General features: G+C 33.4%; 1 protein-coding gene across 15 annotated transcripts in view; it reads left to right on the forward strand.

The window, feature by feature from the left end:
• heph (polypyrimidine tract-binding protein 1 heph) overlaps nt 1-14648 on the forward strand; it is a 455618-nt gene that overhangs the window by 418822 nt on the left and 22148 nt on the right. For 9 of the 15 annotated variants that reach the window (XM_031916317.2, XM_086906233.1, XM_086906236.1 and 6 more), the window contains 4 exons: nt 2470-2528; nt 8371-8599; nt 10446-10663; nt 13682-13715. In XM_031916317.2, the coding sequence (XP_031772177.1) occupies nt 2470-2528; nt 8371-8599; nt 10446-10663; nt 13682-13715 (540 nt within the window). The remainder of the gene's footprint in view (nt 1-2469; nt 2529-8370; nt 8600-10445; nt 10664-13681; nt 13716-14648) is intronic. The other 6 variants (XM_086906239.1, XM_086906235.1, XM_086906238.1 and 3 more) reach the window with 2 other exon arrangements.

Here is a 14648-nt window from a genome sequence, read left to right on the forward strand (position 1 = left end):
ATGGACGCTCGATCGAACAAAAGAGGCTGTTGTTCTTGATTGAAAGGGACGAGAAATTTTCAAAGAGGACGGCTTTGAGACAAATAGCGGTTGATTGGCGAAATCACGGAGGCCTAAATTAAAGCGAAGAAGCATTCAGTGTCCAATTAAAGTTTCATTCGGTCAAGTGGCTATTCGTTCGTTCAATTTCCATGCCTCTTTTTTTGATTTTTTTTTTTTTTTTTTTTTTTAGTTTTTGTTTCTTTGATTAGGCTCTTTGTTTCTTCCTTTTTTCCCCTTTTTTGTGGTTTCCTTCTTTATGTTCGTTACTTTGTACAGTTTGATGGTATTTATTCGTTGAAATTCGAACGAAGAAAAATATGTATAAATATATCATCGATTCGTAAGATGGATCGATTTTTACGATTATGACGTGTTGGAACAAATATTTTGTACGTCAACGTTAAAGGAATACGATAATATAATTTTCAAAAGAACGTAGAATTGAAAACATTTTTTTTTCTTCTTCGAATATTTGCATCTCTATTTTTTCACGAATCAAAATTCAAATTTAGAAATTAAATACAAAGTGAAAACAGAGAAGTTTAGAGATGTATAAAAGTTCTAAAACTTTAGAAAGTGAATGGAGAAAATTTCGAAATTGGAAGTTTAAAAATTGAAAATTCATCGCTCGCGAAATATCGTAATGAAAATATTTCCTTAATCAAAACTTCGAATGAACATTTGTCAATTCAAAATTTACGAGGGGGGAACTTATCCAATTGTAACTTTGTAAATTAGGTATTTGAAAATTTCATTTTCCCGGGAAAATCGGTACAAATGAAAAATCCATATTAAAAAGTCCAAATTCCACAATCCTGATCACATTTTCACATCGAACGAAATCTTTAAAGAACAAAGAAGAGAGAAGATAAAGAAGAAAAGTGGCATATTATTAAGTAAGATAATAACTTGGCATTTCTCAACAGTTTGGAATTAAAAACATATGCACAATTACGAGTGAAGACGATATCTATTTTTTTTCATTTCATTTGAAATACGTTTCTTGAATGATTCTTTTAATTCCTTATTTATACTAAACGAAGATTTATTTGTAATTCTATAGATATCTGTTAAAGGAAATTAGAATTTTAAATATGTTCGACGTTTATCGAGAATTCATTATTATTGAGAATTTTTGTTGAAAATTATAGTATTGGATTAAAAGCTGTGTGCTATTCGAATGAACTAAATCTAGTGGAATCCACAGAGCACGTTGCAGAATCTATTTGAATCGAGGATGCAAAATGTACATTTTCGTTGTCGAATTTGTATAAACGTAGTATAACAATGCATCATGAAAATTATATAAATCTAATATAGAATAGTGCATTATCGAAATGTAAATTTAGCATAGAAAAATTGTACAAATCAATAGTGTAAAACATCTTAGAAGTTATGTGAATTTAATACAGGATGATGCATCATTGAAATTGTGTTCTAACATAGAATGTGTATTGTGTTCGATATTCTTAATGTAATCACATAAACGCACCGAAATTTTTATTTAGAATCGATATCATTTTCGTTTTCATTTATCAGTATTATAAAATAACAGTGAAAAAAAGAAAAAAAAAGAAAATATATATATATATATATATATAAAAGAAAATGACAGAAAACTGTCGATGTTGATCGGATCTTTCGGTAAAAAAAAGAAAGAAAAAAAAAAGAAAAAATGAAAAAAGCAGAAAAATGCATGAAAAAACGTTTTATTAGCTATATAATGCAACAACGAGATCGAATTTTTTGCCGGTAGCAACGTTATTCAATTTCCATCGTTATTTGATCGTGGACGGGGAGTGGGATCGGGGGGATAATAAAAATTCTGTTCCATAGAGGGAAAAATGTGACCGTTGTCACAACATATTACCGTGAATCCAGAGCGATCCCCCTTTATTTCCATTTAATTTCGGCTTTTATTTAATTTTCACCGATGCAAACCACCGTGAGAATGGCATTTGCTTTTCGAATATCGAACGATAATCCCTGGTTTCGTATATTCTTTTCATTATTTTCATTTGTACATTGAATATTGCCGGGATTCGTTTTCATAGGTAGATGGGTTTTGTTTCTCCATAAACAGATTTCTTAAGGAACTTTTTCTTTTTTAAGAAGAAACTTTTTTAATTTAATCTTACTCCTCACTCAAAGAGGTTAAGAGAAATTAAATTTTTTTCTGTTTCAAGCAACTAGTGCTTGAAATGATTCGAACGATTTGGAAGATGAGCTCGGAATTAAAATTCTTTTGCAAGATCTTTTGCAAATGAAATGAAATTTTCTTATTTTTCTGTAAAAAAATAATTAATAAAATTACTTGTACAGCAACAAAACTCTTTTTTTCTCTCTTTTCTATTTTCCTTTTATCGTTACTCGCCCAAAAATTCTCCACCAATCCAATCTAACCATTTTTTTCCCCCTTTGTTTCAGATACTTTCCAGGCACTAATACAATACGCCGACATGCTGTCAGCTCAAACCGCCAAACTCGTGAGTATCCATTTTAACTTTTTCACCAAAAACGTATACAAAAATTCTACCTACCCTTTCCCCCTCTCCCCTTTTTCTTCCTCGCTTCTCCGGAGAACCGTTGTCTCTCGTGCGGCCATTGTTTATCCCCATTCTCCCACGGGACAGATCGAAATTTTTCGTGGAAAATACCAGCGAAAGTGTCGTCCATTAGAGGGTCCAGGTGCCGCGGAGGCGAATAATGTAAATTTTAATCTCCACCCCTTTTTTTCCTCTTAAAAAAAAAAAAAAGAAAGAAAAAAACGAAACACGATTTTCTCTCTCTCTCTCTCTCTCTCTCTCCCCCGTTATAAATATATTTTTATTTTTTTTCAATTCTCAACAATCGAATTGGATTTTTATTTCGTTCCGTTAGTTAGAATTACGATTATCATTCGTTTCATTTCACGAATCTTTTTATCCTCCTCTCTCTCTTTTTTTTCTAAGGATTAAGAAATCACAAATCTCACAAGAAAATACGCGAGGTCGGTCCTCGACCAGTTTCAAAAACCACCCGCACTCGAAGAATCCGTCCACAGAAACCACCGCCACCCTCCCTTCTTACCAAACCTCTATCCTCGCCACGATCTCTGGTCCAACAAAATTCTGTCGCGAGATTGTGCTCGTTAACGAACGTTAATTCGGCCACTCGAATAGAAATCCGCGGAAGCTCGGCCAACAGTCCACAGTTCCATGCAATAAACATCCCCTTTCAAAATTAACTGCAACAGCTTACTCGATGCGGTTACTCTCGAGTTATATATATGTATATGTATAGAGTGATCCAGGTTCAAAGTTTCGAATTTTTCGATCTTCCACTCCTTTTCCTTTTTTTTTTTTTTTTTTATCTTCCCTCAGAATTCAGGTCAGACTTTTTTGAATTTCGGATAATTAATTCGTCCTGGTTTTTTTTTTTAATTCGTTCGTGGAGAGGGAGGTTTAAATGCATGATAAAAATAAGTAAATGTGCACGCTTTTTCGTTCACAAATACAGTAAAACTTTTCTATATAAATATATAGAAAATCTTTCGTCGTCCGTGTTAAATCGCGACTTCGAACGCGATACAAATCGGTAGGATGTGCGCGTGAACGAAAATAGCACGATGGAAACGGATAATTCGCGTTTATTAAGCCGTGCTGTAGGAAAATTGTCTATAATTTTTGTTCTATAAAAAATCAAATGTTTTCGATGTTATGATAGAATTGAGTGTATACTAGTTTCATATACGGGATGGTCCAATTAAATTTAACAGTATTACATGATCCCTTCCATAACAATTTTTGTTAATAAAATTTCTTCAACAACGGAAGATATTCAAATTTGATTTCGACCGTTCTGTATATTTGCGTTGTTTAAAATTAGCTTGTTACGAATTTTATTGTATATTGTCGAAGGATTGGAAAAAAAAAAATAATAATATTAATGTATTGATCGGGAAAATTCTTGGTCTTATTGCAACAGGGGGAAACATTTGTAGAGACATTTTTTTTTTTCCATTGCTTTTGAAAGAATCTTGATTCTCAGAGATACTTTAAGCGATTCGGTGGAAACCCAACGACTTTTACTATTTTCCAACCTCTTATCCTCTGTTTTCCCCTCTGTTTTTTATCACTCTGTTTTTTCATGATAATCCTCTTAGATATAAGTCCCGATTCTATCAGCGAGCTCGAACCGATCGAAGTTTATAGAATTCTAAAGTCAATCGAAGAAAAATGTTATTCTGTATAATTTTCCATTTTCTGCGGAGAGGTAGCCAGCTTTACTCTCTCCCATAAATGGAACTTTATATTATATCGACCTTTCGAGTTGCTCTTTTAATCGTGTTTATACCCAATCCATCCAATTTATCATCGAATAAAAATCTGTCTTCGTAAAGAATTCTTCGAAATGAAGGGTCATAATTGCTTAAATGATCCCATTCGATTAGATTGCACCAGTCTTTTCGAGAATTTTTCGAATTGCACGACGCCATGTTGAATTTTCTTTCACCCGATCCGATAGGTCGATCGAAGCGCCACCGCGCGCGCCAAATTCAAATTAAACGTAAACATACAATCTCTTTTTCCCCATATTTCTTTCTTCTTTTCGAAAAATCTACTTTTCCTAAAATACAGCAAACAACCAACTCGATTACAAAGCCACTCGATTCCTTTTTCTAAACTCGCTTCAATTCAAACAATTCGTGTTTGTCGAAACCAGGAAGGGGAGAAGAAAAAGAAGGAAATAAATAAATAGAGAGAACAAAAAAAAAAAAAAAAGAAAAACTACCCAATTACTCTATTACCCTTCCAACATGATTCAACGAAATACAACGTTGTGCCACATTGACAAACAATCTCCCGTGCACGCTAAACACACACGAGCCCCTGCAATCTTCCACGTCTCCACTCTCATAACTCGGAAACATCAGCGTGCACTTAATCCAGCCACGATATTATAATCCCGGTTGTTTGAACTCGCTCGCGGACCGTAAATATTAATTGAACGCAGCGAAATATGTTTCGCGGCAGGCAATTACATCACCGTCCGGGAGAAATGCAAATAATCGCGTTTGAAATTTCTACGGATATAAAATGGCAGAAAAAGGGGGGGACACGCGAACCCTCGCGAATATTCTTCCTTCTTTATTCATGGAGTTTATACGATGGAATGTTCGTGAAATTAGTGAAAATGTGAATTCCAAATTCATTTTTTCTTTTCTTTTTTTTTTTTTTTTCTTTATTTTATTTTTGTAAAATGTATCGGGTAATAGGCAATTTTAGACGAGTAATCCTTTAATTCGATGGAATTCGTTTTCTCGTTTCTACGTGGAATTCTATTGCGTTGTAAAAATTTTCGAGAAATTGTTAACGAATTATTAAGCAATTGTTAGATACATTGTCACGTACGACGTTTTGCTGTATCTCTTGAAAAAAATTTTTTAAAAAAGTGCAGCATGTTCTATATTCTATGTCACGTTGTTTATTCTTTTTGAGGAGATATCGAGGAGGAGATATTTTAAACTCGTTTGTATTATTATATCGCTTCTTTATGTTCTTCGCTGATACTTTGACGCACGCAGCAAGTATAAATATTTTTTTCCAATCATGGAATATACATGCGGACAGAGAGTGGTTCGAGCAGTGACGTTAGATAAAAGTCGGAGTGAAATATTTTTCACTGTTTAACGAGCTCCATCGTTCTGTGACGCGATATACATTTTTTTTCTTTTTTTCCATATACGTCTCGATACACTCTTTTTTTTTTTTTTTTTAATACAAACACTCGATTTTTTTCGCATAAATTGATCTCACGAGCAAGTCAATAAAAGGTATAAGCTGCCGGACTATTCATCCACGAGATATTTTACTCCTTTTTTTTTTTCAAAAATATTCTCCTTCCTTGATATTAACATTCCCTGAATTCATCCATTCATTTTTAAAAATATTTTACAGAGAATCAACTTTTCTTCCACCCGCAAAATTACCCTTCTTGAAAATTAAAATTAATATTAAAATTAAATTATACAAATTCTAATTTCCCCCAACCTTTTTTTTTTTTTTTTTTTCCCTCTAACCTTCGTTCTTTTTCTCTCTGAAAAAGAAAAATTTTCGAACGAATACGTCTCCAAATACCATACGTTAATTTTGATTAATCCCTGTGAAAGAATTAGCCACGATTGTAATGCCACGCCGATTCTCATAAAATCGTGGCCTGGAGTTAATTAATTGAGAGGAGGGAGGGGGTAAATTTCAAACTGATTAGCCGGCTGTAAGGGAAATCGGGCTGAAAAATTCAATTGGAAAATATTCTGAAACTCTTCTGAACAGGGAAACGCGGAACGCGCATAATCCGAAACGCAATATTCCTCCCCGTCTCTTTTTGCCCTCTTCTCTCTTTTTTCACCCCCTCCCCCTTCTCTTTTTTCGCCCTCTGCACGCCATCACGGTACGCAGCGAAATGGCAAGCTACAGCTTTCTATGACGTACAAAGAATACGTAATCTGGGTTAACAAAGTTGGCCGGATATCTGGAATGAAATTATTTTAATATCGTGCCCGCCGCTCGAACGAGCGTCAAGCTTTGAAAATAGTTTGAAACTGGAGGGAGGGAGAAACTTTGCGAAAAAGGAGGAGGGGTGTATTTTTCCTTTTCCCCGCGGGGAAAAGGGAAGATGAAACGAAGGGATTTGAAGATGAATCGTGAAACGTTTTGGGTACAACAATTGGATTGTACAGGACTGATGGTTAGATAATTTGAATATTCAAAATTGGGATGATCGTGTAAGACTGGAATTATTTAATTATTTCTATAGCGTGTCCAGCTTACGTGTAAATAAATTATCTCGAAAATACGAAAATAATGCATTAAAATTTTGGATCAGTATATTATGACGAATAACCATGAAGTACAAAGAAAAATGCCCGTAAAAATAAACAGGCATTCCCCTCAAATTAACCAATCAGACCCGCAGAAATTCGTTTATACGAATCTCAAAAAGGGACGAACAATAAGAGAATCCATCGATCGTTCTATTTTTAATTATTCGAATGGACCGAAGTCCAGCTTCATTTAACTCGTTCTACGAATTATATTAATCTGTAATATCAAATATATCAGATATATAATTGATCGTTCAACAAACTTTCGAATAAAAATTTAGACACGCGAAGTGTCTAATCGAATAATTTAATAAACAACATTAGATAAAGAATATTGGATACGTATCTAATATCTCGTTCCAACCGAGGAGAGTTAACCCAATTAAACGGAATTCGTTTGGCCTGGCATTAAACACCAGCCGGGCCATGACTTAACACGTCCGTGAGCCGAGGCCAACATCGTCGTCTAATCGTTCCAAATATCCTGGCACGAGTCGGCCAAAGGACGGGCAAACGGGTAGATCCACGCCACGGGGCCGGGTGTGCGCTGGCAGGCTGTAGTAATTATGTATGAAATTCATTAGCCCGTGTAAATATGGCCGGCGGAGAGATACAGCGGAGCGTGTACACGCGTGCATGTTGCAACAATGCACACGCAGGTCAAACATCGTGGCCCCGGGTTTACTCTCTGCTAGGCTACGCCTATGCCTGCCAGAGTCGAACGTGCATACGTAATTAGGCTGCATCTTTCCGCTCCTGCGTCTGCATTAGTCGAGTGTTGTTATTAACAGGGTTGAAACGCCAGTCGAAAGGGCCAGCTACCGAATCGTTGTTCTTGTCCTCCCTCTCTTGCACTCTTGAACAATTTATAATTTTGAAAAAGAAATATCGAAAGTTATTAGCTTGGGAATATTGTTATTATTATTGAATCTGTCGTGAATTTAAAGATAATAGGTAAAGTCGTATGGTTGGGTATATTAAGTGGCATTTTGATTTTGAAAGGGGCTGTAGGGGGCCACCAGGTTTGGGCAGAGAAGTACAGTCATCCCTAGCTTCCCTGCTAGATGTGTAGTATCATTCGATTTGGCGATTCGTTTGCGGTGGAAAGTGAAGGATAAACGCGATGAAGGGGGCGATGTGGTTTCGGTCGAATCATTTCGGTGGGAGATCGGTTTCTATTTGGGGGAGGGGGACTGGCCGGATTTTGTGTTTTGTGGTAATTCGAATAGGGATGGAGGGATCTAATTAGTGTAATTGGTGGATGCTGGTGGAGACCAGCGATACAGGGAGTTAGTTATACAATTACACCGTGGTGTGGGCACCGATTATGCTGACAAATGTGTCCTTGAAATTTATTAACCGCCGAGATAATGTAAGAATACATATAAAAACTGAAACGGATGAGGAATAATGTAATATTCCGATCGACGTTTTCTCATGTTTGTTTCATTTCTCTGTTTCAGTCGCTGGAAGGTCAGAACATATATAATTCCTGTTGCACGTTGCGCATCGACTACAGCAAGATGCAGAACTTGAACGTGAAGTACAACAACGACAAGTCGAGGGATTATACCAACCCGTCTTTGCCAACTGGCGACGCGAATTTGGACGCGGCATCTCTTGCTTTGGGCGGCGAACTTCTTCCACAGTTGTTGATGGGCGCTGGATCGCAGCCTCGTGCAAGAATACCCGGTGAGAACCGTGGATTTTCCACGATTTTTTTTTTTTTTTCATTAATATGATTAAAAAAGAAATTGGTAGATATATATATATATATATACACACACTTTTTTTGAAAATTAATTATTAATTTTTATTGTGGAAGAAAAAGAAACAGGAAACGAGATTTTATTTGAAATTAAATTATTCGTTATTGTTATTATTTTTAACGGTGTAATTTATTATCTTTCTGAATTAAAAAATTATATTTATAGGTTATTTATTCAAGAGGTAAAACTAGTAGTTGTATGAATTATTAATAAAATAGTTTATATAATTTGCAACTTTAGTAATTATTTCATCTCTTGAAACAGGATGTTCTATTATTCTTGATGAATTTTATATACTTTGAATAATAAAAAATCTAAAGAGATGAGAATATCAAAAATTCAAATTCAAGGGTATGAAAATATATAATTGAATAATAAAAAAGAAAAATTAAATCCTGCATGCATGATAATTGAATATAATTCACAAATAAATAATAAATTTCAAATACAAAAATTTTATTCCACATTTTGTTGCTTCTGTTTCTGTTTCGAATAGAATAAATGTTTCCTTAATTGTTTCACACTTTGCAATCCAAGATACGCTTCGATGCAATTTTTCGTTGTCGCGATATCGATTGCCAATGATGAACCCATAAAAATCAGATCGATCAATTAGTCCCGTGTTACTAGAACAGTTCAGTCCATTAGAATTAATTATATTAATAGAATAGACAGGGTCTCCCTGTCACTCGATAGGCTGATAGGTTTATGATAAATTGTCGTATCGTGAGTCAGTTGCTGTATCGGATTCGTTTCCAATTTACCCCTCGTTTTCAGCTTCATTTTCGCGCGGTATCGAATCGCGCGCGGTTAGACTATATATTTTCCCTGGCAAATTAATTAATTACGTTTCAACGCCAGGGGCGATCGATCCAGGCCGACGTTTCGATTTTATCCATCTTCGATCTCCACCTTTCATTCCTATATTTTATGTATCTGAAATATCTTTTTCTTCCTTGTCTTTTTATTAATAGTTTCATGGATGTGGAAAAATTTTTTTTTAAATTTGTAAACTAACAGTCTTACCTCTTGAATTACAATATGAATATATATATATGTATATATATTTTATACTGAATCTTAACTATAACAAAAGAATTGATTTAGAAAATAAATTTCACCTGGCATTTTGATCATAAAAATTACAAAAATCTTAAGACATCATTGAAAGAAAAAAAAAAAAACACAAAGTCCTACAAAGTTTACTTCTTTTTGATTTTTTTTTTTTTTTTTTTTTGCAATATATAATCATCTTAGAAATCCTTCCTTCACAAATTTTCGAAATCTTAGAATTCTGTAGCATTATACTTTTTTTAAAAACAAAATCTTATTCATCTCTTTTCAACTTTTTGCGACTTAATTTCGTGTATAGAGATCCCTAGAATTCCCTAGAATTACGCAAATTCCTATATAATTCCTCCACTTTTAAAATCTTATAGAATTTACTTTTTTTTTTTTCCAATTTTTTTGCTAACTATAATTCCATTTGACTTTATCTCGCGTATCCACAATTTTCCCCACAATTGTTCTCCCATCGTCGAAATCCTAGAGTTCCCTGCATTATCCAAAATCCCCCAAAAACCAAAATTCCACTAAAATTTACCTCTCTTCAATTTTTCCTGCGACTATAATGCCGCGTGAGATCCCTAGAATTCCATCAGCTAATTCAAGTCCTAGAGTTCTCCCCTCAATTTCCCCCAAAGAGATCCCCCATCACCCAAGTCTAATTAGAGAAACAATGCTAACTATAGCTTGTAAATTTTCTGAAGTAGAGTCCATTGCAGGGGCACCGGGTGTGCTGCCCACGCCCTTTGCGGCCATGCACGGTCTACCCTCGCCCTTAGCAGGCCCGTACAACGGGGTTCCACCTGCCGGCGGATTGGCTGGCCTCGGTGGGTTCCCTTTGGGTGCAGCTGGCCTTGGGGTGCGCGTCCCCACTAATGCGCAAACCTCCGCTGTCCTGCTCGTCAGTAATCTCAACGAAGAGGTGAGTGATTTTGAATGGCGTTTAATGGAATTGTTATGTGATGTGGTCGAGGACATGGAGATCCAAAATCGAAGGCACAAAGAAAAATTTTAAATCTCGATTTTTCCCTTTTTTTTTTTTCTTTTTCTTTTGCATCATCGCTATTGATGACACGTTGCAATATTATTCTGAATTATTTGTTTATCTATCATTACCTCGAATTAAAAGGGCACTCGAATAATGGTAAAAAAATTGTTTCAAGTTTTTTTTTTAAGTGAAACTATATATGTTCTTTTTTAATTTTTTTTTTACAACTTAAAGGAAAATTAATATCAATGATATTAATAATAATACAGTATAACTTAAAAAGAAATGTTTCACATCTATCTTTATTTACTTTATCCAGAAATGAAATTATAATTATCATGTCGAATTTTCCTTCGTGCCTTATCAAAGAAACACCGCTAAAGTGTACAGAACGTTATTAGGAGTAACGTTCTAAGTAGAAATCAGCATTAATGAAATATGCAAATTACGATCAAACGTACTGTACGCTTTCGACTAGGTTAATTTTAAATTAACGCTGAGAGAAATAAAGCTGTAAAGATTTTTTTTTATTATTAAAATTATTTCTCTTTCATCCGAGATCACGATTATTTTTAACATTCTGAATGAAGCGTGAAGCGACATATATATTTTTTTTCTTTCGTCGAATTGGAAGAGACAATTTTTTAAATATTACGTTTAAACTATATTCTCGTATATAATTTTTATTTCTCTCAACGTCCACCTATGTACACGAAACTGGCTTAGGTACGTACGTATCCACTAAAAAATTCATCTAAATACAACGATATGATATTATAACGTAGTGCTACGTAGGCAACCCTAGCAGTTTCTCCATCCCTCGATCCGAATTTTCCTTGTCGAACGTTTTTCTCAATCTGTCTCCAAATACGATGAAAATATACCTGTCGATTAATTTTCTTATCTTTTTTTTTTTTCATTCCTTTTTTTTTTTCTCCCCTCTTTATTTTGAATGAAGCGTTGTTTCGTTCGACAAGCAAAAAAATCGAGATCTCGATGCGTATGTGCCCTCTTTACGTGACGATCCCTTCTTCTTTTACCCTCTGCCCCTATTATATGCCCCCTTCATTTTCAAAAACACACATATAGAAGCATCGTTCCGAACGATCATCATCCTCTATTCCTAAGTAATTCGTGGCGTTTGTTAATCGCGACGTTTACTTCCGGCGAGGCGTTTTTCGTTTCTGAACCTTTTTGAAAATTATTGAAAAGTATAGAAAAATATGTATATGCAATTATAAAAATAATTTGTAAAAAGAAAAAAACGATAGATGAGAGTTTGGATCGTGGTATCTTTCTCAAGAATTCAAATCCAAGATCATTTTTCCAATATTCATAAATCTCATTTCACAAAATAAGCCTTTTCTTATGTTACGCCTTCAATAAAATTCTGCTACTTTTACGCTACGTTTTACTTTCATTTTGAATATTATTTTTTTCAAATTTTATTCTCTCAACTTATACTAGTGTTTGTAGTATACTATTATTATTATTATTATTATTATTATGTCTTATTAAAAATAAATCCTCGTTGGAAACGAAAGGCGCCTCACAAAGAAACTGTGTGTTGACGTCACACTTCGCAGCTGCAACTATTGTCACTACTGTACTATAACTATGTGTACTACTATCGTTGCGCCGCGCGCACAAGCTTCCAACCAAGTGTCTTTTTCCTCTGGCGAGCAAACGATCAAGTGTTTTTTTTATTATCTCTATTCCCTTCTCTCTCTTACACATATATATATATATATATATATATATATATTTGTATCTCACCCTAGCTTCGAAAGTGACAAAATTGTGAGAAACGGAGATAATTTTTAATTTTTATAATCTCAAAATATTTCTTCGTTTTTTTTTTTTTTTTTTTTTTTTGAATCGTTTCACTTTTGTAGAAAGGGTGTAATATATCTATATACATATTGTTACGATATTTCTTCTTTTAAATGTTTTTTTTTTTCATTTTTTTTATTTATTTGGTTCATTTTTTTATTTTTTTTTTTTTTTATTTTTTTTAACCCCTCGAGTGAAATCACGTGTATCGAGGAACGATTAGAACCGCGAGGGATTCATATTGACGAGAAGGTCCCGCTCTTTTCTCTGCTTCTCTAAGTCTCTCTGTCTCTCTCTCTGTTCTCTCCTGTTCTCTCCTTTCTCGATCGCGGCCGCAGGAAATTTTATTGGAAGAAGAAATTCCAGCCCTTTCGCTGACTTTGATTTATGGTTTTTTTTTTTTTTTTTTTTTTTTTTTCTTTCTTTCTTTTAATACAAACTATGGTCACTGTGATCCCTATTTTTGAACAATTTTTCTCTTTTTTATTTTTGGAAATTTTCGTTTTATATACATTTGTAATGGAAATATAAATAAATAATTATTTTTAACTTTATCTTCTTTTGAAATCGAAGAAAAGAATTATTTTTTTGTACAACAAAGCTTGAATTTTTTTTTTAGATAAGAATTATAATATCTTTGAATCGATATAATTCGAATTTAGATTAAAGTAAAAATCGATTTTAAGCAACGAAACGAATTTATTTAATGATTAATATAATTATTTGATCTGAATTAAACAAAATATGTAATTGTAATAGAAATCAATTAGAATAAAATCTATAAAAACTAGGCAAAAATTAAATTCAATAAAAAAATCATTTTACATAATTTTAAAAAATTCAAAAACGAAGCTTCTTCTTCCAAATTTTTGTTTAATTATTATTATTATTATTTTTTTTTTTTTTTTATCTTTTTAAGATACCCAAATTCATCATAGTGACACAGTTTTATCAATAATTTGTTATACAAAGTCAGCAAATAGTCTGGAATATTCGTAAAGTTTGAAAACAAGGCCGTATAGATGAGGCCTGTGAAACTTGTGCGCGTGCCAACACTATACATTTGAATCCTATTATACTCGCTGACTACTGACTGGACTCTGTCTGTTCTCTGTGTAGATGGTCACGCCTGACGCTCTCTTTACCCTGTTTGGTACGTCTCCACATTTATATTATTAATTATATTACATTATTAATTATTATATTTACACGCGCGGGATACACTGACACAGTACATGCACAAATACACTTCAACTACACTTCAGAGACACATTTCTTAGACACATGTTTTTACATAGATCAATAGTGACTGTGAGCATTTTTGGAGAGTGAAAAAAAAAAAAAAAAAAAAAAAAAAAGAGATCGAATAATTAATTTTTTTACTTTTTTCATATTTCTTTTGTTTTCAAACTTTATTACCTATATGATACATGAAAACACGAACAGAATATAGTGTAAAAATCGATATGTATAGTAGTTTGTATCATCGATCGTTCGTCATGATTGTTCTATTAATTTTTTGATTTTTCTTTTTTTTTTTTTTCCCTTTTCTTCTTCTTTTTGAAAGAATGTTTTTTGTGGAAGATTTATAAATCATTAATCACTCTCCTCGTCACGTGTACTTATGATTTTTTATTTATTTTTTTTTCTTTCCCCTTTATTATTTATTGTTTTATATTTACTTTAAATTTTTATTTTTACTCACCTCTGTGAATTTCTTGTTTTATTATTTATTTATTTTTATCGTCTCTTACGATTCTTAATTCTATGATTTTTTATTATTTTATATTTTTAATTACGCTATAACTGTTCTTATTCTCATTCATCGAATTCACCCCCATGCCCATAATCATTGTTCGATTCTTAATCATCGGCCGACACCGTTTTTTTCATGTTCTCTATTTCCAAGCATCTCTTCTAAATTGTTTCATTAATATTTTATTAATATCAGTTCCAGACACCTTAATATTACATAAGCTTTCGCTTATTTTATCGTAATATATCCATAGGAGACTCACTTTTCGCGGGTCAAACGGTTCAGCCATTTTCTATCCTCGAAAAATTTTACGTCAATTGCAAAGAAATA

Source organism: Apis florea, unplaced genomic scaffold, assembly GCF_048593485.1.
Source record: "Apis florea isolate Af1SG1 unplaced genomic scaffold, ASM4859348v1 contig_2492_pilon, whole genome shotgun sequence".
Classification (NCBI taxonomy): domain Eukaryota; kingdom Metazoa; phylum Arthropoda; class Insecta; order Hymenoptera; family Apidae; genus Apis; species Apis florea.